The 22,943-nt window shown below is 53.0% G+C and overlaps 1 protein-coding gene across 9 annotated transcripts in view; it reads right to left on the bottom strand.

Moving 5' to 3' along the window:
• KIRREL3 (kirre like nephrin family adhesion molecule 3) overlaps positions 1–22,943 on the bottom strand; it is a 317,515-nt gene that overhangs the window by 46,749 nt on the left and 247,823 nt on the right. For all 9 annotated transcript variants that reach the window (XM_083808118.1, XM_083808117.1, XM_083808116.1 and 6 more), the window contains one exon: positions 633–790. In XM_083808118.1, the coding sequence (XP_083664244.1) occupies positions 633–790 (158 nt within the window). The remainder of the gene's footprint in view (positions 1–632; positions 791–22,943) is intronic.

The following is a 22,943-nucleotide window of genomic DNA, read 5'->3' as shown; positions in this document are numbered from 1 at the left end:
AAGTTGCTTGCATTACAAATGGCTGTAAACTGACCCATTTTGTGCCTTGAATTTTGTGCTTTAGAAATTTTCATTAGAAATGTCAAGTGTTACTGAATCTTTAGCACTTACCAAGCATCAGGCTTTGATAAACAGGAGAACATGTGGGTACCCATTCCGAGTACACTGCCGATTGCTCTTTGATGTTTTCCTTTATGACCCAATAAAGGCTTTCCATTTAAATTAAAAAATGCCAACAACCCTGACAATTTTTCATGGAAAACTGCAGTTAGAGGCAGGGACGTATGCCACTGCAAAAAAACTTCTGCCTCAGAGCTTCTGCTGCAGCCAAGGGCAGTGCTGGCTCTGCTCCTTAAGCACTACGAGCGTGACACCCAGGTGGGATTCCTGGGGGGAGATGCCAGGTAATTCAGAAGCTATGTGAGGGTACAGAAAGCCAGCCAAATTCCAAGCAGAGCCTATTTCAGTGACATCTTCCTGACTGTTGGATGCTGCGCGGGGTGATGTGGGGTGCGAGGCAGCTCTGGCACTGAAGGCACAGCCCTGGCTGTTCTGGGGCTGTGAGAAGGAGCCCAGGCCCTTCCCAAAGCAAGAAAGAGCACGGTGCACATCCCCACCCCGTCCTGCCTCACCTTGGAGTAGGTGGCTCCGTTGATAACTTCTCCGTTCCGCATCCAGATGATGGAGGCAGCCGGCTTGGCATTGTCTGCGTGGCAGGTCAGGTTGAGGGGGTCTCCCGCTCTCAGGCTGATGATGGGTCCCCCCATAATGACGGGGTCGTCTGGAGGAACTGCAAGGCAATGGCATGAAGGAGGCAAGGTCACTCACTAGCATTAAACCACCAGGACTGGACCGGGACCTCTCACACCTCCAGCGGGGTGCGATGGGGACAGGGGCAGCCCGCCACCCATCGCACCGTGGGACGGCTTGCAGGTAAGGGCTCTGCCCCAGATTTGATCTACAGCAGCAGAAACCGGCTGATGTTTTAGGTCACGGAGGGATGGAGAGACCATCGAGCACCTTCTTGTCCGGCTTTGATCTTCCTTTTGCTTTCGCTCATCCTCTGTGCCACCCTCTGGCTGCACAAAAGGTGAAAATCCTCTCATTCGGTCAGAGACTCCCTCTCGCTGCTGCAAGTCTTTTAAGCATCTCCCTCCATGAAAGCAGGTTTTGCCGGGGGTATCGAGGAGACATTTAATATCTCAACCTGCCTTTGAAACTGTCTCGGTCTGACAGCCTGTGCGAGGCTGCATCCTCATTACAGGACATGGCTTTGCTGGCATCGCAGCCGTGGACATCCCTGCTTTGTGCCAGAGAGGGATGGAAATGGAGAAGCAAGAGACAAGGAGCATGGTGATTTTTTGGTGTCTAGCCTGTGAAACCTGGCATCTGTAAACACCACCGGCACGGTGGGAAATGGGGCTCTTGGGGGCTCACACAGCATTGGAAAACCCGCAGAAATGCAGAGGTGGAAAAGCATCCCCACTGCGGCCCCTTCTGTCCAAGCAGAGGAGCTCATGCTAGCCAAGGGTGGAGAAAAATTGCTGCTCCAGATCCAGGTCAGAGGAAGGTAAAGCACCTGCAAGAGCCTCCTGCCCTCTCCATCCTTGCAGAGGGGATGCTGCTGGGTGAAAACTGCCCTTTTTTCCACAAAAATGGAGCTGCCTGTCATGGGGCTGTGCTCTCCGAGCGGGCTGGCACCGGGCTGAGCTGCACAGCGCCAAAGCCCTAACATCCCCGAGCGGGGCTCTGCCGCTGCGCCTGAGCTGCTGCTGTTAGCTGGCCGGGGAATAGTCTTCAAAATTCCTCGCTGGCTCCTCCAGCATGGGCCGAATTTGGGAGATGGAAGGGGATTATTTTCTCTGACAACTCAAAGGTGGCTGCCCGCGTCGGCGCAGGATTTGCAGGCGAGGCAGATGTGCCGGTTGCACACAAGGCTGGTCACATACGCATCTGCCAAGCACTCTGAGTAATGGGATTTTTCAGCTCAGTGGGTGGAACCCAAGAACTGGAGGAAAAAAAGCGTTTCTACATGGATCCAGAATGTACATTTTTCAGGCTACAAGAGTGAAAAATGTGAAAATCCGTGTTTTGGGTTAGTCAAGATACATCAGCCCCTGGAATATGAGAATGTGGAAAACTCGACTTCATTCTGATGCTGTTTAGCTGTTAAGGAAGCATTTTAACTTTAAAAAAACAGCTATTTGATTGAATTCATTTATATTGTTTTCAGAAAAAGAAATACATGTTTCTCAGTAGTTTTTTTTTTCCCCTCACTGACGCTATTAATTGAATTTGACCTCAGCTTGTGAAATATTGGAAATTCATCTTGTGGAGCTGGGAAGAGGCCCAGCCCATAAGCCTTGCTCTGAAGAGCCTTTCAGAATTAAACGGAGGGACTTTCACGGGGGCTGTTTAATATTCCTGGCTGGTCCCACCAACTAGCTAGAGCCTGAAGCGTCCCTTGGCATCCTCTGGCATCACAGTGCTCCTCAAAGCAGTGCAGCTGCCCCCCAGCTGCCCAGTGAAACCTGGGGGGAGGGACAGGACAGGGGACAACCCCATGCAGGTATGTATGGGACCACCTGACTTCCCCGTGCCAGAAAGCCTTTCCTAACCTGTGTTGCTCCTGTTTCACTCTATTGGATCAGCAGCAAGACCTGGGGAGCTGCTGAAGGAGATGAGAAGGAGAGAATAGGTCCTGATTATGTCTTCCCAAGCAGGTGGTTATCATCCCCCGGTTATTCATGTGGCCATGAATTATTGATTGTCTCCAGGCTCACTAACCAGGGGATCTGGCCGGGCAGGAGAGGGTCTGATGAATAGAAATCAGCAATATATCTCAACAGCTCTAACTTCTGCAAAATGAAGGATGACGATGCCTTCCCCACTCAAACTCCAGCCTGGGAAAGGAGGAGAAGAATGGAAGATGAAAAGAGAGGAAGAAAGAAGGGGAAGCAAGAAGCCAGTAGCATAGAGCCATGATCCATTATTCATCCCCTGCGCTCCCAGGATTGGTTGTTATTATAAGGCACCACTACAGAATCCGGTCTCCTAATTTTTAATCACGTAGATGTAGAAGTGCTAGCCTTTCTGATTAACGCAGGGATATAAATAGGAAGGGTTGTTTGGGGTTGTGGGTTTTTCATTCCTGACAGCAAAGAAAAGGGAGTTAACCTTCACATGCCTGGAAAACTTAAAAAGGGAAAAAGAGAAAAGGGATGGATGAGCAGGCTGTCACTGGTGGCTCAAGCCCATGAGACCAAAAACAAGCCAGAGAGGTGGATGAGGCATGGGATGCAAGCCCAGGCTGATCTCCAAAGGGACAATGCACTGAGACCTCCTGGGGTGGGAGGCAACCCCAGCAGATCTCCTCTCTTCACCGTGCACTCAGGACTCGAGCTGGGGAGCTGTTCTTTGCCTGACCACAGACAAGGCTTTCTGGAGGCAACATAACTAGCTTCCCATCGTCAAAACCATGGGTTTCTGTCAAAACACAGGGTTTGCTGAATGTTTTGAAGCCCACAGATAGGCATTAATCTGTTCTCCACAGCTGTGGGCTGCTTGGATGAGTACAAACAGCTTGGGGTCTCTGCTCCTTACCCTTTGAAGTGCTTTGGGAGAAGCGTGTTTTACAGCACATCAACATAAAGAAATATGAATAAATGCGTGCTGCTCTCGGACTGTGCGCTCAGCAACTTCTTCAATTAGTTGGCTAGTTAGAGGCCTTCCTGCATACAGCCCTACCCAGCAAGCTTTAATAGTCTGATTAATCAATGAGACCATGCAGAATTATTCAGTGCTGAACTGGTACCCCAGGCTAACACTGCAGCTCTGACTAAGAAATAACATAGATGTCTCTAAATACTCCTGGCCGTTGGACAGCTGGACGGCATTGTGGCAAGCAAACAGAGCTCAATTATTAGCAATATTTATTGAGATAACGGGATCCTCCAGGCAGAAGTCTTCTTCTGCAAGCAGAGAAAGCAAAAAAAAGCCCTCCAGCTGCCAGCACCTCTTCCTAATTAACACTGGCTGCTTTTTTTGTTGTTGCTGGCACCTCCTTGCTGCTGGGTTTGTGGACGCAGGAAGCCTCTTCTCCAGACAGCGTTAACATCCAACCCTGAACGCTCCCTGGTGGGGAACGGCCACCCAGCTGCCGGGATGGAGAGGCAGATGCTGAACAGCCCCTGAGGACTGCTCTGAGCAATATAGCGGAAGAAACGTTTGGCTGATGTGAGACGAGTGTCCCCCGAGGCGTGTGAACACCTCCCTCGGGTAAGGGATTGCTCGTGTGTTGCTTTTCTCCCCTAGGGGGGTTGCAGTTTCCGAGGCTCTGGGCTCATCTCCTGTGTTAGGCCAATAACAGAGTCCGGAAGATGCTCTCAGTGATCACAAACCACCGGGAGGTGGTTGCCAGCCCCAAAACTGAGGGTCCAAGCACACAGTGGAGACCTAAAAGCATCCCCAGCCCCCTTCAGGGGTTTGCTCGCCCTCGCTGCTGGGGGTGCCACCATCTTCCCAGGGCCCTGCCCGCCTTGGTGGCAGCTGGAGGGGTTTGGGAGCTTTTCTCCGACACGGAAGCATTTGCGTATTCAGATGCTGCTTCGCAGGCTTGTCAAAGAGGCATGTTTGCCTCTTGTAGACAAGTCAAGCTTATGAGGGCATCAGAGTACACTTGCTCTGGGTAAGCATACCCAGGCACTGTCCTGATCTGCATACAGCTGCTTGCTGTGTGGAGTATTTTGCAATACGAACCCCGCAGAGTATCTTCCTTTGCAAACCCAACCTCTGCTCCCTGTTGGGGTGTTCTGAGACCAGGTTTGCTGGCTGGCAAGGAGCAGGCTTTGGCCTCAGCCTCCCCCGGAAGATGCTGTCTCTCTTCAAAACAGGGATGTAGCAAGACTGCTGGGGTGACTCTGAAAATCAGCTCAGTGTTGATGATACGTTCAGCAAACCAATGAGTTAATTAGCTGCTGTATCATCTCTCGTCTCTGCTTGGGACTGGCACATCCTGATGACCGCAGGGGCTGCCTCCTCTTTGAGGCTGATGCCTGTCCTCCAGAGCGCCAGGGGCTGTTTTGCAGAGGCTGCTGGCGTTGCTCTGCGAGATGCTGGGAGGGTCGCAGAGGGCTTTGGCCACATTTGGGGATGTTGGGCTGAGGATGCAGGGAAAGGATGGGGGGCTGTTCAGAGGAACAAAGCTGCTTTCCTACCAGGTGAGATCAGATGGGATCGGCTTGTTTCATTTGGCAAAGTGAAGGCTGGGAGAGACTATGCCTGGCTGCGGTGGATGAACTGGGGGAGGCTGGGAGAAAACAAGGGAATAAGCAGGAAAATCTGGGCACTGGGAAGGAAAGAAGGTTCCTTGCTTCATCAAACATCCAGAAGAGCTTCCCAAGAGGAGGAAAAGGGGCTAGAAAACTGCTTTTAGGATGGAGCTTGCTGCAATGGATAAGAGAATCCCCTTATAGGGATTGTGTTTCTGGCAGTAGGTTTCCAGCAGACTGCCTGGGGTCTCACTGTATTATCAGGCCCGAAGAGTACAAATTGTGAAGACCTAAACCACTGCAGAGCAGCTTACAGCTACATGAATGTTCAGCTTTTCATTTATCAAGGCTTTACACATTTAGGATTCAGATTTCCAGCAGCTCTTCATGGCTAGGAAGGATATAAACAGCCTCTGAGGTTTTGTCCGATGCTTAAAGGCTGAGATTTTGCCGTGTCTGAGTGCTGCTGAGGGTTATATTTCTCAGGGCAGCACTGTCATGAGGCTTACGGCAAAACTGCGGGGCTTGGTGACCTGAGCTCTGGAGCCGACCTAATCCTGCACTGCAACTGCATCCTCCCCTTAACCTTCACGATGTCTGTCTGCTCCACCTCTCCCCTTCCCTTGCACGTAGGATTGCAATTCTTTTGCAGATGAGAAGCCTGGCAGGTAAGGAAAAAAAAAGACACGACAGAGCAAGAGACTGCTCTGAGCCTGCAAACAGGGTCAATTGTAGGGCTGAGTCTTCTCGAAGCATTACCAGACAGATTTTCCTGTGAATCCTTACATCTGCGACCTGCAGACCATTTCTGTCTGCAAGCTGCTCAGCAGGATGAGGCTCAGCTATTCTGTGAGGAAAACAACCTACGCCAAGCCGCCTGTGTCCTCTTTCCCTACGTGAGCTCTACTGAAAAAAAAACCTCAGCCCATGTTGTGCACTGCCAATTTACAGGGGCCATGCTGGCTACAGTGCAAACCTTGGCATCGCTTCAAAGCATTCAGCCCTGTCCATGTGCCACCAGCCTCTGGCCCTGCTGAGACGCGTGGGATGGATGGGCAGCGGCTCGGAGGGTTCCTCCACATCTGGCAGGCAGGCAGGAGCCCTCCGTGCAACAGATGGCACAAAATCCTCCCCCCGTGCCAAGTACCCCAAAGACTCCGACCTTCCCCACGCCCCTCCTGTGCTGGGCTCTGGGAAGGGTGGCGATGGGACGGGGCTCTGGACAGCCTGAAAAATGCAGGGCACCCGCGGGTGCCCTCTGAAAGCTGCCTGGCTGCTGCGGAGCGAAGGAGGAGAGGAAACAGATGCAGGCAACCAGCACAGCCTGGGGAAAACACGCTAAAAAATAAATCAAAAGCAACAAGGGGAGCAAGGGAGAAAAATAGTGATGAAAGTTTAAATAGCGCATCTCTTTCTCGGTCCTATTTGTCTTGTGGCTCTTCGTGTGTGTGTGTCTGAGCCGGGAGAGCGTGGGCGGGTGCCAGCAGCGATGCCGCCTCTCCATCCCACGCAAGGGACAGGGACATGGAGACCCCCGCCAGGAGGACGAGAGCTCCGCACACCCTGCATCCCCGTTCCTCTCCTGCTGCACCTGTCTGCCCATCTGCCTGCAGCCGAACGCGATGCACAGACCCCCCTCACATTAAAAACCTCACCGGAGGCAAACGGTGCAAATACCATTTTTCCCCCTAATTATTTATCTCGGTTTTCATCTAGCCCTGCATTTCCCAGCTTGGTTCGGGTCCGCAGGCTGGGTTTGTGGGGTGGGACAGCACTCTGCTGGGGTGTGCGGGGCCATCCAGCCCCGGGGCGCTTCACAGCCCTGGTTTTGCCCAGGTTCTGCAGAGCCCTGAGCGGTGCACGGGGACGGCAGCCGCAGTTGGGCACTTGGCTATTTCAGGCCGAAGAGGTCTTCAGTCCCAGATTCTTTCAATTTTTAAATTCTGCATTTTTCCATCATGCTGGAATTAAACCAAATTTCAAAGTTCTGGAAGTGAGAGCAGGCTCTGGGCAGCACGAGCTGTTGGAGGAAACACGAACAGGTCTGACACAGGATAAGTGAGCATTTGTATTCCACTGAAAAGTCTTTTCTATGAGAAAAAATTAAAAGTTCTGGCAAACCCCTCTGAGCTCTAATATACAGCCTGATGCTGTGCGGGCAGGCAGGTAGCTGGCCCGGTATTGATTGCTTACTGGAAAGATTCTCTCCACAAAGAGCAAGAAACCTGAAATTTCCTCTTCCAGTTGAAAAGAAAACATAATCCCAGCACGCGTATTGGAGTTGCCGGTTCCTTGTGCAATTCCCCCTGACCAAGGCACTGCTTGGACGGATCCTGCCCAGCCCAGCCCCAGCTCCCAGCATCATTGCTGAGCGCAGCCGAGCCTCTCCACGGCACGGGGCTTTGTGCCGGGCTGTTTCGCTTTGCTTTTCCCTGAGAAGAGCTGTCCTGGCCCCCAGACTCTCTGGCTTTAAGCCGCAGGGTGTTCAGGAGGGAGGTGGCAGCGTGACCCGCGGTGACAGTGAGTAATGGCTCCAATTCTGCCTGCCAGGGGTGGAGGCCGGTCAGGGTACAGCATGCCAGAAGTGTCGGGGGGATGACGGAGGGAGGGAGCGAGGAAAAGTTGTCTGCTGTGTCCTCCTCACCATCATAACACACCCGTTCACTACTGGGATCCCCTGACGTGCGCCCGCACCAGCTTGGGGCCGGCACTCATCCCAACGAGGGGAAACTGAGGCACAGCCATGGGGCCTGCTTCAGCCGCGCTGCAGTCACTGCCACCCCCGGCTGGCTCAGCCCTGCGTCCCCTGAGCCCAGGGACACCAGGGGTGGGACTCACGGGGGTCCCTGAGCACGTCCCTCTGCCACTGACACCTTCCACCGCCTCTCAGACAGAAACGCAGGAGGAAGCCCCCCCGGGACTGGTGGTGCCCTCCGCTGCAGGGCGTGCCTGAGCCTCCTCCTGGCAGGGGGGCTCCGTCACGTCCTCACCCACGGGATGTAGGCCAGCACCCACTGCCTCCTCTGCCTCCTCCTCCTCCTCCTCCTCCTCCTCCTCCTCCTCCTCCCCCCCAGCAGCACGGCTCCTGGGTGCAGCCTGACAGATCAGAGAGAGCTGGCGAAAACCTGAATTCATTATTTTTCCCGCATGTCATCTGTTTTCAAGCTGTTCAAAAAAGAAAGGGGGATTATTATTGTTCGTTACAAAACCCCCACCTCGCCGGCCGCCAGTTTTGCAGGGGGAATCCTGAAGCCCTGAGCTTCAGCCCAGCACCCGGGTGATGCTGCTCCGGCAAAGCCAGGAGGTGCCATGGAATTACTGGGATGTTATCGGGGTACTATCCGGCCTGCAAACCTGCAAAGCAACGAGGCTGAAGGGGAAGGACCCATCCCAGTATCAAGGAAAAGGCACCTGTAACTCCAGCTCTCCTGCTGATTTTCACCACCGCTGCTCCTTTTGCAGCCCTGCAGCTGACGCAGGGTTTTTTTGCTTTGGGTCTGGGAGGATTATTATTATTATTACTTTTTTTTTTTAAGGTAAAGGAATGCTTTGTCTTTTCCTCTCCTTGCTTTCCTAAAGGCCACAGCTTTATCACATGCTCTCCCTCAAATCACGTCCGCCCTGCAAAGCAGCTGGTTATCACTGCTGTCCTGCACCGCAGCCCCACACTGGGGAAGGGGGCAAAAGGCCTGGATCTGGCCACCGGGGGGGATGAAGACGATTTACCCCCCTTCACTTCAGGATGAGGTGGCGTGCAGGGTCTTAGGGTGGCATGCAGGGATTTAGGGTGGCGTGCAGGGTTTTAGGATGCTGCCCATGCTGGGCTGCACCCACCGGGCAGGCTCCGGCCTCACCTTTGATCTGGGCAGCCACAAGAGGAGGAGGGGTGCTCTGGGTTGTGCTTGGGCACAGACACGTGCTTCCAGGCGCTGAGCGAGCTGTTTTCAGCACAGATTGAGTGTCTGCCTGTGACCTTAAAGCACGTGCTGGAGATGGGCTGGTTGCAAGCAGACGAGGACAGCTGCAAAGCTGGTGGCAGCTGGGTGAGGGGTGCTGCCTGCAGCTCATCCCCACTTGAGGCTGTTGAAAATGAGGTTGAGCCATGTCTGATCCCTCGTTTTCAAGCATCTACCAGCCCAGCTCAGGGCAATACTCCTGTCGGCTGTTCAGCAATCAGAAGTCCTTGGAGCTACCTTGTTCCTAGGTGGGGATGGGCTGCACTTCTTCCTCGTGCTCTTTGCATGGGAGGTTCCCACTGGGATATGTGGCTGGGATGTGCAGGAGGAACCCAGGGCAAGCTCACAGCAGGGAGACCACCAGGAGATGGAGATGTGTGGCTTGGTGGTGGTCTTAGGGTAGCACCTGGACAAGGTCAACGTGTTGCTGATGGGGTTCAGGCATTTCCCGGGATGCTGGAGGTCTCGCAGAGCTGGAATCTACGAGCCCCGTGGAATCTACTGGAATCTGCTCCAATCTGGAATCTACTCCAAGATCTCCCATCAGGGACCAATTTCAGCTTTGCCATGGATTAGCCAAGCTTGCACGCCAGCACAACACTCGTTTGGCTCCAGCTCTGCTTCTGTCCTTCAGCCACAAGAGCAATAAGGGCAGAGCAAATCGTTACGGATGTAGCTGGGAAGCATCAGATGGGGCTGATCAATGCATGGCGGTGCCTTATCTCTGACACTGGCGGGGGCCAGATGTTTTGAAGGAAACCAGAACAGCCCTTCCACGATCAATCGCAATGTTCCCAGCACTGACACATGTCTCGCCCCCGCGGAAGCTGGTTATCAGCCGCAGCACAGCTCAGTCGCACACGGTTTGGGAAAGGTTCGGTCTCCCAGCCGCAAATTTCAAATGCCCTTGCCTGCCCTCCTGCCCTGAATCCCTTCCTGAGATCGTTCAGCCCTGCATACACTGCTAGCAGATCCCCCTTTTAAGATAAATTACCCAATTCAAACGTCTGTTTGGAGGGCATTCCCCCCGGCTGCTGCTCGCTCTCAGCTCCCTCCTTTGAACGTGTCCCCACGGCACCAAACCCCCTAATTCAGCTTGTGCTGGTAGCCTGCAAATTGGATGGGGGGAGGAAGATGGGGTTGCAATGGCAGGAACCGGTGTTTGCTCAGAGACACAGCAGAAGGACCCTGAGGATAATGGCTTTGACTGCCAGTTTGCTGCGTCCTGGTGTTCTCCCAGAGAGGAGCACAAAGATACAGGTGTCCCCTTCCTGGAGGACTGGGGTGCATTTGGGCAGCACCTGGCAAGGCAGGGGGGGGGTTCCCTTGGCTTCAGCCCAGCAAAAACAGCAGCAGAAACGGTGGGGCAAACAGAGGAAGACAGCCAAGAGAAAAGGGACTGGAAATAGCGTGAAGGAAGAGATAACAAAGCCAGCTGAGCCAAAGCAATTGCAGCGGAGAGCAGAGCCAGGCTAATTGCGTCCTCCCTGCAGCAGTCTCCTCCCAGCCCATCACGCCTGCTGGACCCCGATGCTCACGGAAGAAAAGCGCACGTTACGGTTCCCTGCCACCCCCCGATAAACTGAACCTTGAGGATGCTCTCTTTATGAGCAGTTTACAGCTTGACAACTGTTAATAGTAAAATATCAAGATGTGAGAGGTGCTCCGAGGCTCACTGAGGTGAGGACATATAATTTATTAGGTACTGGAGTTCTCTGCTTGCTGTGGGACGAGGAGTGTCCTCTGCTTGCCCCTACCCTGGGGAGGCTTGGAGGAGGTTTGGGACCTGTCCCTCTCTCTGCCACCAACATACTACCCAGGGCTGGTCCAAAATCTGCTCGTGAATGTTGGTTTTTTTTTTTCTCCTAAATAGGATATTGATTTTTTTTTCGTTTTTTGACTGATGAAGTGTTTCAGGGAAAATGTGTGCTTTGGTGGAATTTTATTCCTTCTTAATTAAGAACTCAATAGCAAAAAGGCAACAACCTGTCAGCAGGGGACACGCTGTGGGCAGGGACTCTCACGATCCCGTTCCTCTTTGGGAGCGAGGCTGGCGGAGCATGGGCACGGGTTTGGCCTGAGCTGGGAAATGAGGCGAGGAAAGAGGAGTGAGCACAAGGGATCTCTGTGACAGCTCCTGTGAGCTGCTGCGGCAGAGCGGAAACAGCTGCTTTATTTCCTTCTGATTCTTTTTCTCTCCTTCAATTCTAGATATTTTTCCTCCCTCTATCATCCCTGAAATGCCATGGGCTGGAGAGCAGCGTGTCCCCGAAGTCTGCTCTCCTCCTTAGACCGCCGACGTGACCGCTGCCAGGCGCAGTGCTAACTGCGTCTCTGCTCCCCAAACAAGCTATCTGTCTGCTCACCGAGCCCGCGCTCAGTTTTGTCACAGGTCCAAGCAAAAACGACCCCTGTCAGCCATGGCAGAGCAGTCTCAGAGGACACAGGACAAGCTGCGAGGCGATGCTATTTTTGTTGACGGCGTACCAGCTCTCCATCCCCTGGGGGACCCTCGTTTTGAGGGGCTCCATCAGACCTTTCACATCATTCCCACTCTTCAAACAGACTGAGCACAGCTCTCATTTAATTTGACCCACAAATGGCTCCCGGAGGTATTAATAAAAGCTGGCGAAAACAATAAATGCCAACGGAAAAAATCAACACAAGCAATGGAGCCCCGAGGCAAGGCTTGCAGGATGCTCCAGCATCTGAGACGATTTGGATGCCTTCTTGATAAGGCCAAAGACAACGACGGCTGCTGTAGGTGTTGATATGCTCAGCGTGTCCCAGGACACGTGTGGAGGGCTGCAGGAGCCCCCGTTACACTGCCATAGCTCTGGTGCAGCAGAAGATGGATTTCCCTGGCAGGGCGCACAGATAGAGACGCTACCGGCATTACCAAAAGCATCCATCAAAGTCCCCCTTCTGCCGCCTACGGTTTTAATCACTCGGGCTGCTCACCCTCGGCTGTGGTCAGACAATGGGGAGAAAGAAAGAGGAAAAGGAGATGGGGAAGAGTGAAGTCCGTGTATTGGAGGCAGCAGCTGGATGCGCTGGGACGGGTGTGCAGGTGCGAGGGTTTTGTGCCTATTGATGTTCAGTGGCCAAAAGGAGAAGTTCAGGGTGTGCTGGCTGGGAAGGGAACACGAGGAGAGAGGATTTTGTAGGGAGCAGAAAGGGGAAGATGTGCTTTGGGCAGGTTGGAGAGCTTTGCACCTGGTGGGAAGTGTCTTGCTTTCCATTCTGGTTATTTCCGAGCTTCTTAGGAATTTAGGTCAACTTTGTTAAACAAAAAAGTGCTGGTTTAGAACAAAAGGGGGATGGCTGGCACATGTCAAAACAGATGTTTTGGGATTTCCCACGCCTAACCTTTCATCTCAGGAAAGCGCACATGAAATGTGTGAACTCCTTCTCGAACGCAAATCCCCCTGCTGTCCTCTTCCAGCCAAAGCTTGCTTTGCCAACTTTGACTCACACAACAAATTACTCCAGGTGAATTTACCGGTGATTGAAAAAAAGTCACTGAGCTCCATGGATGTTCTGGAAAGCCGTGACTTTATGAACTCTCGGTTTTGAGGATAGCCTCTCTCTCCCAAGCAGAGGATTTGGAGGCAGTGAGACGGGCAGGGTGGGTTGGCCTGGGGGCAGCAGGCTGGGAGATGGAGGGCGAGCAAGAAGCTGCAGAAAGCTGGGAAAGTGGGGACCCAAGTGATGTCGGGATGGGAGTCGGCAGGGAGTGATATCTAATAATTAACTGAAAAATTGATGAGGTTCTGAAGCAGAAAGGCAGCTCAGAGGTAGGTGAGAGAGGGCTGGGGAGGGCTGGGATGGTGGGAGCAAAGTTCTACCTGCTGCCAGAGGGGAGACCCCAGACTGGGCTTGCACACAGGGCGTGCTGTCCCGGCGGGATGCAGGTCCTGCCCATCCTCACGCCGTCTCCGGGGGATGCAGTGGCACAGCAGGACACCAGTGGCAGGGGATTGGGGAGCATGGGTTTCCATGAGTGGCAGGTGCACGTTACGCACATTTTCCAGCCTGGAGTGCCATTTCTTTTCCCAGCACACCACAACGGAGTGAAAAGTCACCCGGGCAGAGGCAAAAGGTAGTTTTGGGTCCGCAGGGCACGTATCCATGTAACGCGGGAGAAAGGTTGGCCACGTTTGCCTAAGGGACTGGGAAGTGGTGAAAAGCAGGAGGCACGGCCGTGCTTTCCCCAGACACAGGGCTCCTGCTCTGAGTCTGCGTGGGGAGGAGCTGAGGTGGCCAAAATGCACAGGAGAGGAGAAAGTCCCATCTTACCCAGCTGGCGACAAACAAAACAGCTTGGCTTGTGAATATCTTCAACGCACTCCAGGCAGCAACAAAAGAGTTTGTTTGTTGTTTACCCACTCAGAGAGGAGATAAGGTCAGGAAATTGCAGTTGGCTCGCTGCAATCCTAGAGGGGAAAGCGAAACTAAATCTGGCAGATGAATTACTCGCTATCGACTGCTCTCCTTCTCAATTATTACTCCATTTTGTGAGAACCTCCAAAATACATAAAAAAAAAAAAGTCCCACCAGGCCAAAGTGATGCTCTCTTGCAGACAACAATGCTGCCTTGAGGGGACTTTCAGTATAGCCAGGGCAAGGCTGCTCCCAAGAGCTGGTGGGAACCCCCCTGGGGAAGCCCCAGGATGATTTTGGAAGCACGCAGCTGCCCTCAGCCCTGCGATGCAGGTGGGAAACCCACAAATGGAGATCCTGGGACTGCCCCTAGGCTGCCTCGGTACAGCTGGATGCAAAATGCCATTTGCATTGGGTTCAAGTCTTGAGTACATTGAAATCAAAGGAACATCTGCTGCTGTTTCATTAGGCGCTTGTTGCACCAGAGCAGGGGGACGGGAAGGGGCTGCAGAGGGGGACGGGGCTGGACGCAGCACAACCTGCCTTGCTCTCACACTGCCTGCGGGTGTGAGCCCTGTGCTGCTTCCAGGATGGTGGCACCTGGCAAGCTCTGGGCATTTTTGGGGTGAAACTACTGTTTGGGTGAAACAGTCACTCCGGAGAGGGGGAAAAGAGCGCAGATGTCCACCTAGCTGCTCCTCCCCTCCCCAGAACAGGGTCCATCCACCCTCCAGGAGAGCTTTCGGGGGCTTTGATGGCTTTTGGGAGAAGACACATCTTCCTCGGCTTCTGCTGGGCAGAAGGGATGGGCAGCAAACATATGCAGCTGCCTGAGTGCTACCGAACACGTACCAGCTGCACCGTGCCTGTCGCATCATTTCTCACTTTTCTTTCAGCCCAGCTCCTAAATCCATTTGAACAGCGGAGGACCAGAGCCTTTCATCAAAGGAAAGCCAACACATTTCTAGTCTGCAGCACGGCAAAGCTTCAGAACATGACCCTGGGATACTCCACCAATAACAGCAGCAAAGCATTTTTATTTTTGCTAGAAATTCCCTCACTTCTTCACACCATCTCAAGGCTTTGGGGACCTGACATGTGGCTCTGGAGTGCCTCTTGTGCAGCGCAGCCGTTTCTAAGCCTCCCCGCGATGGCATTCATCCACTGCCTCTGAGCAGCAGGTTCACAAACAAACCCTCGCCTCAAATAAAAAAGGTTATACACATCTGTAAACAGTCAAACACGCATCAGAGGCTGTTTGGGGATTGTTTGTGAAGAGAAAACACGGAGGAGGTTTTCTTTTGGGCTGCCCAGCTCTGGGCTGGGGCACGCGCTCTTTCTTAGCCCACCGAGGGCGCATCCCCTCTGCTGCACCCTACCCGGGCCAACACCCCATGGCCCGTGGCGGAGTGGTGGCAACTTCACTTCACTTCCAGCCTTGCAAGTGAGAAAAGACCCGATCTGTGTAGGAAATTTTGGGCTGCCATGAACACTGCCTTTGGGTTTTTGGGAGCACGGGCCCTTGATGGAGATACGGGCAGGACTGTGCTGGGGGCTCAGAGAGCTTCTGCAGGCAGAGCTGTCCTGCTGGAGCAGGGACACGAAGGGCTTGCTGGCTGAGTCCCAAATCACCTACACACGTGGACTGTGCTGGCACCACGTGCGGGTGAGAGGCTGGCAAGTGACAGCTGCCACCTCAGCCCTGATATCGGTCACTAAACCGCAGCCCTCCCGGGTCAAAACAAGCACTGTGACAGCCTGCAGCACGGAGACCAGCTTGCGAAGAGAATGGGCTCCCCTCCCTCCTTCCCTGCTGGCCCGGGGGCTTTGGGGGACCTCAAAGCACAAAAGCATCCTTCCAAGTTCTGCATTGCCTCCACCAAGGAGTGGTCCAGCACGGGCACAGCGCAGCCTCCTTGTTGTCACCCTGCTGTCACCCTGCTGCCACCCTACTGTCACCTCCCAGGGACCCCCACAAGCCCATTTTCCACCCCTACCCCACCCCAGCCAGTAATTAGCTTGTAATTATTTCTCCAGCTATTCATCTGCAACTAAAGCATGGTCTCGCACCCCAGATGGAATGGGGATGGCACAGCCTGACTGCTCCTCGCCGTCCCCTCTGTCCCAGAGCCATCCCCACACGTTGCAGAGGTGCGGCACTGAGCTCTGTGGGGTGCCCGGTGCCGCGAGCATCCTGAAAAGCCAGGGACTGCTACACCGATTCCTACATCCTCCTTTGCTCTGTTCTTGCAGCCTCGCTGACCTGTACATGCTACGGGCCTGAGCAGAAGGCAATTAGGGCTGACAATGCACTACAAAGGCTGGCTGGAGATCCGAACCAGGAACAGGGTGTTCAGCATCGCGGAGAGGTCAGGACAGCAGCAAAAGGAGCAGGGGTGTGTTAAGACAACATATGATTCATTACAATGGAAAAAAGGCTGCTGCTCCTGCCTTGGGCTTATTTCTACCAATTTCATTAACTCTCTGTTGAGCCATGTGAATACAAAGGTAGGCTGAGAAATGGGGCAAGGAAAAATTGGCTTCTGTTGTGCCTGGAGTGGGGTTGGTTTCTCCTCTTTTAGACCCTCCATGAAGCCTGGGATGACCTGAATTGGTTTAGAAACCCAGCTTGAAATGGCTTCCTCTTCCCAACAACCCCTTGCGTGCTTTTTGCAATTAAAAAAAAATCATTCTTGCCAGATTCTGAAAACGATTTGCAAGGAGGCATTGTCCCTGAAGCAAGGAGCATTGTTAATTTTCCCCTTCAGTGCAAGAAGGCTGCTGAAGGGATGAGGAAGCGCTCAGGAAAGACATCCTGGCCCAGCCCATAGACGTAGCTGGCTGATTCCCAGCTCTTCTAGACATTCGGGTGTGATGTGAATCGGAAGCACTTGTTCTTCCGATGTGGGAGGAGCTAATGTGACCCATCGCACACCACTGCCACTTCTCCTCATCGCCGACTGGCTGGATATCTACAAAGAGCATCAATGCTCCCAGAAATCACACTCGGTCACCAGGAGTTCAGTTTGGGCTGAAAAAAAAAAGCCTCATATCACAGAGTCAGAGAACATCCTGAATCAGAAGGGACCCACACGGATCATCGAGTCCAACTCATCATCTGATGATTATTTTGTTTGGCCCAGTGCTATTAAAAACCCACCACACTCCTCGTTGCGTTGTCACTTTGTAAGTCACTTTGGAGTTATTAAGGCGCCGTAAGTAGGAGCGAGTGCTGGGTTTAGCATCGCTGGGGGAAATCCACCCCCCCTGATATTGCGATGAGAAATCCTACTCCCCGAGCAGGAAGCCCGTGATGGGCGCTCCGAGCCAGCTTGCCGCACGGCAGCGTGCGGGCAGAGCCTCCGTCATTGAAGGGGGCTGCAAACGCCAGAGCTTCAGTGCCCAGCCAAAGGTGTGGGGTGGGCCCTGCCCCATAGCAGAAGCAGTGGGGCAGTGGGAGACGGGAGGAGCACAGGAGGGAAAGGCGAGAGCCGGTTTCACACAGGGGCAGACCGGAGCCGGGCGATGGTTTGTCACCACTTTCAGTATCATTTTGTCCGTCAAGCGACGCAATCAACACGGAGCATTAGGAGCGAACCCAGAGGCAAAAAAAAAGAAAGGGAAATAGATGAAAAACCTGGTGTTCTTAATTTACTCCAGTTAATTTTAGCCTAATTTGTTCTTTTGTAAATATCGGCCCTTCTTTAATAAGTCAGCGTTTGCCACGGAGGCTGCGATTGCAATGCAATCACCCAGTGCATCATAAAAGACTTTTCTCTGCTAATTGTTAGGAGGAAGCAGAGCTATTCTGCGGCAGGTATGGGATTGCAGAGAGAGATAATTATAACCAGATCTAATTAGTAATTATAGCAAACCTCTGCTAGAAATGGGTTTTAGTTAAATATGCCCCTGGTTCTCCCCGCAGCCTCCAGTGCCGCCGCCAGCAGCACGAGGGGTGGGTGCTGGCTCCCAGACCCCCATCCTCACCCCGTGCTTGGGACCCCAGCGCGTGACAGGGAGCCTCAGCACCAGCTTCTAACGAGGGAAGCAAGCTGGAAAAATGCAGTGCAGACAGCTGAGACAGGAGAGGGTGCTCTCAGCGCAGCAATGGAGACACAGAGAGGAGTGGGGGTCCTGCTGCTGGGGCTGGGGGGAGCCGCACCCCGCGGAGGTGCTGCATCCTCAGGGATATTTTCTCCCAGAGTTTGCAGCATTAGTGGGAATTGGGAAAGATGTAGAAGAAGGGAAGAATAGCAGACAGGTGACCCAGAAAGCTGGGAGATGGGTGCTAATGGCCGATTTAATTTCTCAGCTAACACAAAACCCCCAAACCTCTCCTGTGGTGCAACACGCGCCCTGCCTGCAGCAGAGCCTGCAGGAGAGCCTGGGACCAAGGCACCCCACAGCACGCCACGGGACATGTCCAAGCCCACGGAGGCAAATGTCGACCTGCACACCCAGGGCAGCCATTTTCAAGGCAGGTGGGCTGAAAATCAAAGGTTTCACTCTGGTGGAAACCTTGCCCAAATCAGCTTGCTTCCAGCTCAACTGCAGCAAAACCCTGGGTTCCAAAAGGGAAACTTTTCAAACCTCTGCAGTTTTATTCCTCCAGCCCTCTTGCTTCTTTTGCACCAGTCAGAGGTGCCTCTGAGCAGCGCTTTGACACAACGCACCTGGAAGCCCTGCCTGGGGAGAAAGCCACAGAGGAACGTGCAGCGAGAAAATGGAGCAGCCTGATCCAAGGAGGCTGTGCAGGGAAATCATCGCTGAGGATCTAAGGGGAGGCTTCCCAAGGCTGTGAACCTTCCTCCAGCCCTCCCAGAGCAGTGGTTCCCTCCCACGCCACCGCTGGTCCATCTGCGAGGGCAGACCTGGCCTGGACGACCCAAATTGCTTCGGAACAAGGAAGGAGATGGGGGAGGAGAAAGACATGGGAGGATTTAAAAGGAGCACCCAGGAAAACTGCCTGCCTCCCAGGATGGACCATCACCTACCCATGTTAGCGACAGAGGCCTGGGAGGAGATGTCCCAGCACAGGCACTTCTGAAAGGCAGGGCTGCAAGCAGCAGAGTATTTAAACATAGCCAGCAGAAAGACTGCCTGGATGGCCTGAAAGGATTTAATCTCCGATATCTAGGCTTTAATTACCGGGCTGCAGCCGTTCTGGCCCATAGGAGCCTGAACTGCTGCGTTATTTCTGAATCTAGTTATTTCCTCCCCAGCAGAGCCATGACAGGGGCTCGCCGGGGCACTGCGCTCACTCACAGCTGGGGCCGGGATAACTAGGGCAGCTCCGTGGGACGTCGGCAGGATCGTTCCTGCACATCTCAGCATCACTCCCAGCAGGGAACAGGCACAGACGCATGCGTCACGCTTGCGTGTGTTGAGGAGGGACAACGGTGCGAGGAGCGAGAGGGACGTGGAGCGGGGATGTCACTGGGCAGGGGGACGCGGGGCTGGGGCTGGGCTCTGCAGCTGGAGCCTGCCTGGTGGGAAGGGGCTGAGTGAGGACGGGGATGTGTGTGCTCGTATGGCGAGGGTGTGGAGAGCCCCGGCAAGGAGCGTGCAGTCACAGCGCAGACTGAAAAAGAAGTTGTGGAGGTTCATCCACCCCTTCATGCTGCTGCGTTGAGAGGGGTGCTAATCCAGGAGATGGATGCTAATCCAAGAGCAAGCTGCTGCCCCAAGCAGCAGAGATGCCTCTTTCCTTCACCCGGATTGCTGTCTCTGCGCTGCAAGCCCCCCGCAGCACGTCGCCACAGCTCAGCCGCTGGCTCCCAGCACGTGCAGACGAAGGGACCCGACGTTTCAGGGCACACGTGGCCGGCAGCGAGCCGTGGTGCTGCTGCGGCTCCCACCTCTCTAATCAGGGCTCCTCGCCCCCCGACGGCACCGACCTTGATAGCTTCCCAGCCCAGGCTCTATGGCAAAGTGATTCAATTAAGCCCTGGTTCACAGAGAGTGCTAAAAAAATAATAAAAAAAAGAGAGCGAAAGAGCCCAACAACAACAAAAAAAAATGCCCCCTTGAGAATAATTTTCTTCTATGGATTTTTAAGACCAGCGGCTGGAGAATCACTTTCTCGTTTTTGTGCTGTCTCTCCAGTCAATAAATAAGGGGGAAATAAAGGATTTCAGAGAAAATAGAATGCAGTCAAAAGGTAAATTGTGGTCTTAAAAGCCCCTAAGAGACTGTCACAGACTTTGAAATGTTTCCTAGTTTGAGACCATTTCTTCCTGACTACATGGTTTCCGCTCCTCAATTTGCATCTCTGGGAGGTAATCTTTAAAACTGATTTTCCCCTGGTTGCATTTCATTGGCAAAGAAACTAAACAGGCTGCTGCATTACAGTAATAACATCAACATTTCAGCCACCTTCGCCTTAATTATTTCTCTGTCTTGCCAACAGGACCAGTTAAAAAAGATTTATAGTTTGGTGAGGAAGGAGGGGAGGGCAGGTTTGTGTGTGTGGATGGGTAAGATAATGTGGAGAAAACGGTTTCTCCCTTGTTACGTGTCACTAGTAAAAAAAATAAAAAAAATCAGGAGGTAAAAGGTTTGGGCCATTTAAGAAATAATAATGCCAGCATTTCACCTGCCTCTTGCTTAATTATTTCCCTCTCTCAGCTCTGCCACCTGAACCAGTTTAGATAAGATTTTAGCGTGGATAAGGAGGAGGAACCTGTACCTTCTGAAGCAGATAAGCTGCTTTTCCAATGTAAAGAAACAGAATACAGCACTAAAGCTTTCCTGCTGTCTACTCCAGATTTATCAACAGCTTCTTCGCAAAAGTCTTGGGACTAAAATCTTGCGAAGTTCTGTAAAATATTACTGGAAAATAGCACTTGAAAAGGAATAAGAGGGAAGGCAGGGCTTGGAAAGCACCTGGCTCTGGCCAAAATCCACTCAAGATCACCCAAATTACTGCCAGGGGCCAAGGGGGGGCTGGCTGGTTGCTGCGGGTGTGTGAGGATGAGCCTGGGTTTTGGGAGGGATGCTGCTCACCGAATGAGCAACTGGGAGTCTCTGCTTCTCCCCGCGCGCACTGCACAGTCTATATTTATTACACAATTTTCACCCTTCAGTGGCTCGGATGTTTTGCCTGCATTTTGTTGCTGACCCTCAGGCCAATCCTCAAAACAATATTTGCTCAGGGTTTTGTGTGCGCGTGTAGCTTTTTTTTTTTTTTTTTAAATAAAAAATAAATTCCAGGCGGGTGGAAACTTCCCTTCTTGATTTCTACCAGCACTCTCCTTTATCATCTCAAGCTAATGGGATGCTCCTGCTTCAGACCACTGCACTGGGGCTGGATTCGGCCCCTCAGAGCTGCCCTGCCGCCTGCTTACGCTGATAAGCTCCTCCAGCATCCCTCTGCCCGGCCGTGCCTCCCCACCCCGCCTGGCGCCTGATTATATTGGGTCTGCATGTGTAAGTACAGCCTCCTGCCATCCTAATCATCTAAAGTGGCTATTTGAATAACAGTTGTTGGTGCCTGTAGTTTCCTGTAATTTCCAAAAGGAAACAAATCCATGCAGACTGCAATTTTGTGCCTATGAATTTTGAATGAACGTCTCGGAGAGCCTTGTGCAGGGACTTGATTTCTCTCCCCCTTCCTGCCTCTGCCTCCTGGACCCAGCCCGCTGAGCCCAGGGGCTCGGTGGAGCGGCTCCTTGTAGGGCCAGGTGTGGGGCCAGTGATGCTTGATGTGGGAAGGAGCATGGAACAGAACAGCCTGAGTTGGAAGGGACCCACAGGCACTATCAAGCCCAACTCCTGGCTCCACAAATGATGATGAGATGGTGGCGCTCATCCAGCAACGCGAGGATGGTGGCTGGATTGTGCCCAGCACCCTGGTGTTCAACAGGACCGATGGGGCATGGAAGCAGGAGCATCCCTCAAACCTCAGAGATTCTGCCAGGTGCCACCTCCAACCTAAGCTTGGGAGGTCGTCCTGCACCCACAGCCTGGAGGCACCTGCCCTGCCGGAGATGCCACCGCCAGCCTGGCTGTCGCTGGGGCAGGCTCTTCGGCTTCCAGGCCTGAGCAGCTATCAGACATTTCTCCTCCAGAGCAGATTTTCACGACAGCGACGATCCCTATTTATAACCTTCTCCCTTCCGCCTTCCCCTCCTGTTCTGCTGTGTGCAGCTTTATGACAGCGAGGGTTCTCCTTTTTATGACATTGTTGTTTTTAAAGTGTTTTTATCACCTGATTTTATTACAAAATTACCGTACAGCACCCCAAGTACCACAGCAGTGGGGAGGGAGTGCAGTGCTGGAGATGCAGCAACCCTCTCCTGAACAGCTTGCTGCCTCGCTGGGAAGTGGCTGTGATTTGGTGATGGATGGAGTGCTTGTTATCCAGTATATTTTTATCCATAGATATATAAAGCACTTTGTGATCCCAGTGGATACAAGGAACTATATAAATGTAAATCATTATCATTATCATTAAATACCTTCTGCATCTTTTAAACCTACCAGTTGGAATCAAACACGTATGGGGCAGCTGGTGTCTGGGCTTTAGCCGGTGAACCAAATGCAGGAGGGGTGATTTTTTCCTTTGTTAGCAATTAAATGTGATATCATAAAAGACTTTATTTTCCCTTTGCAATTTTTCATGCTGCCTCTTGATTTGAAAGTCACTTCTTGCCCACTATGAGAAATCTGTGCAAGCTCCCCTAGCAACAACCTGAATAAGAAGCAGCTGCCTCGGCTCCACCGATGCTCCCGCACTGCTGGGACCCAGCGCCAGCTGCATCCCGCAGCATCACCGGGGGGTGACGGCCATGAGAGCATCCTCCCCACGAGGCTGGGCCTCAGGGAGCAGCGCACGATTGCCTTGTGATTTACGACTGGAAGGAGAACAGAGACTCTCGTGTCCAAAAGTATGACTCGGCAGCATTTCTGCTTGGCTGCTGCCCAGCCCCAGAAATAACTGACCGCACGAAACCGCCTTCTCTTGGATGCCATCCATGTTGCAGCCATAAGTGCAATGAACGCGGGGCACAAGGCAGATCGTGTTTATAACCCAGAGTTTCCTGTTCTGCTTTCCCCCAGGCCTTTCTTCCTTTCCGTAGGATCTAAGCCTGAAGGACTTGCTCAAGGTCGCACGTGGAGCCCTTGGCAGCACAGAAGTGAACTCGTGTGCTTCTATCTGGGCCATAAATCATTGGATTCCCTTTCTGCCCACACCACCAGGACAGCACACAGGGTTTTCCCACAAGTGCTGAGCCCGTATTTTGTCACCAAGCCCATTGTCCTTCCTGCATCTCCAGCCCAGCTACCTGTGTGCCTGGCCATCGGCTCCTGGCAGCTGCTGCCTCCCATGCCC

Source organism: Anser anser, assembly GCF_964211835.1.
Source record: "Anser anser genome assembly, chromosome: 22".
Classification (NCBI taxonomy): domain Eukaryota; kingdom Metazoa; phylum Chordata; class Aves; order Anseriformes; family Anatidae; genus Anser; species Anser anser.
Note: the sequence above shows the minus strand (reverse complement) of the source record. Positions and strands in the feature narration are given on the sequence as shown.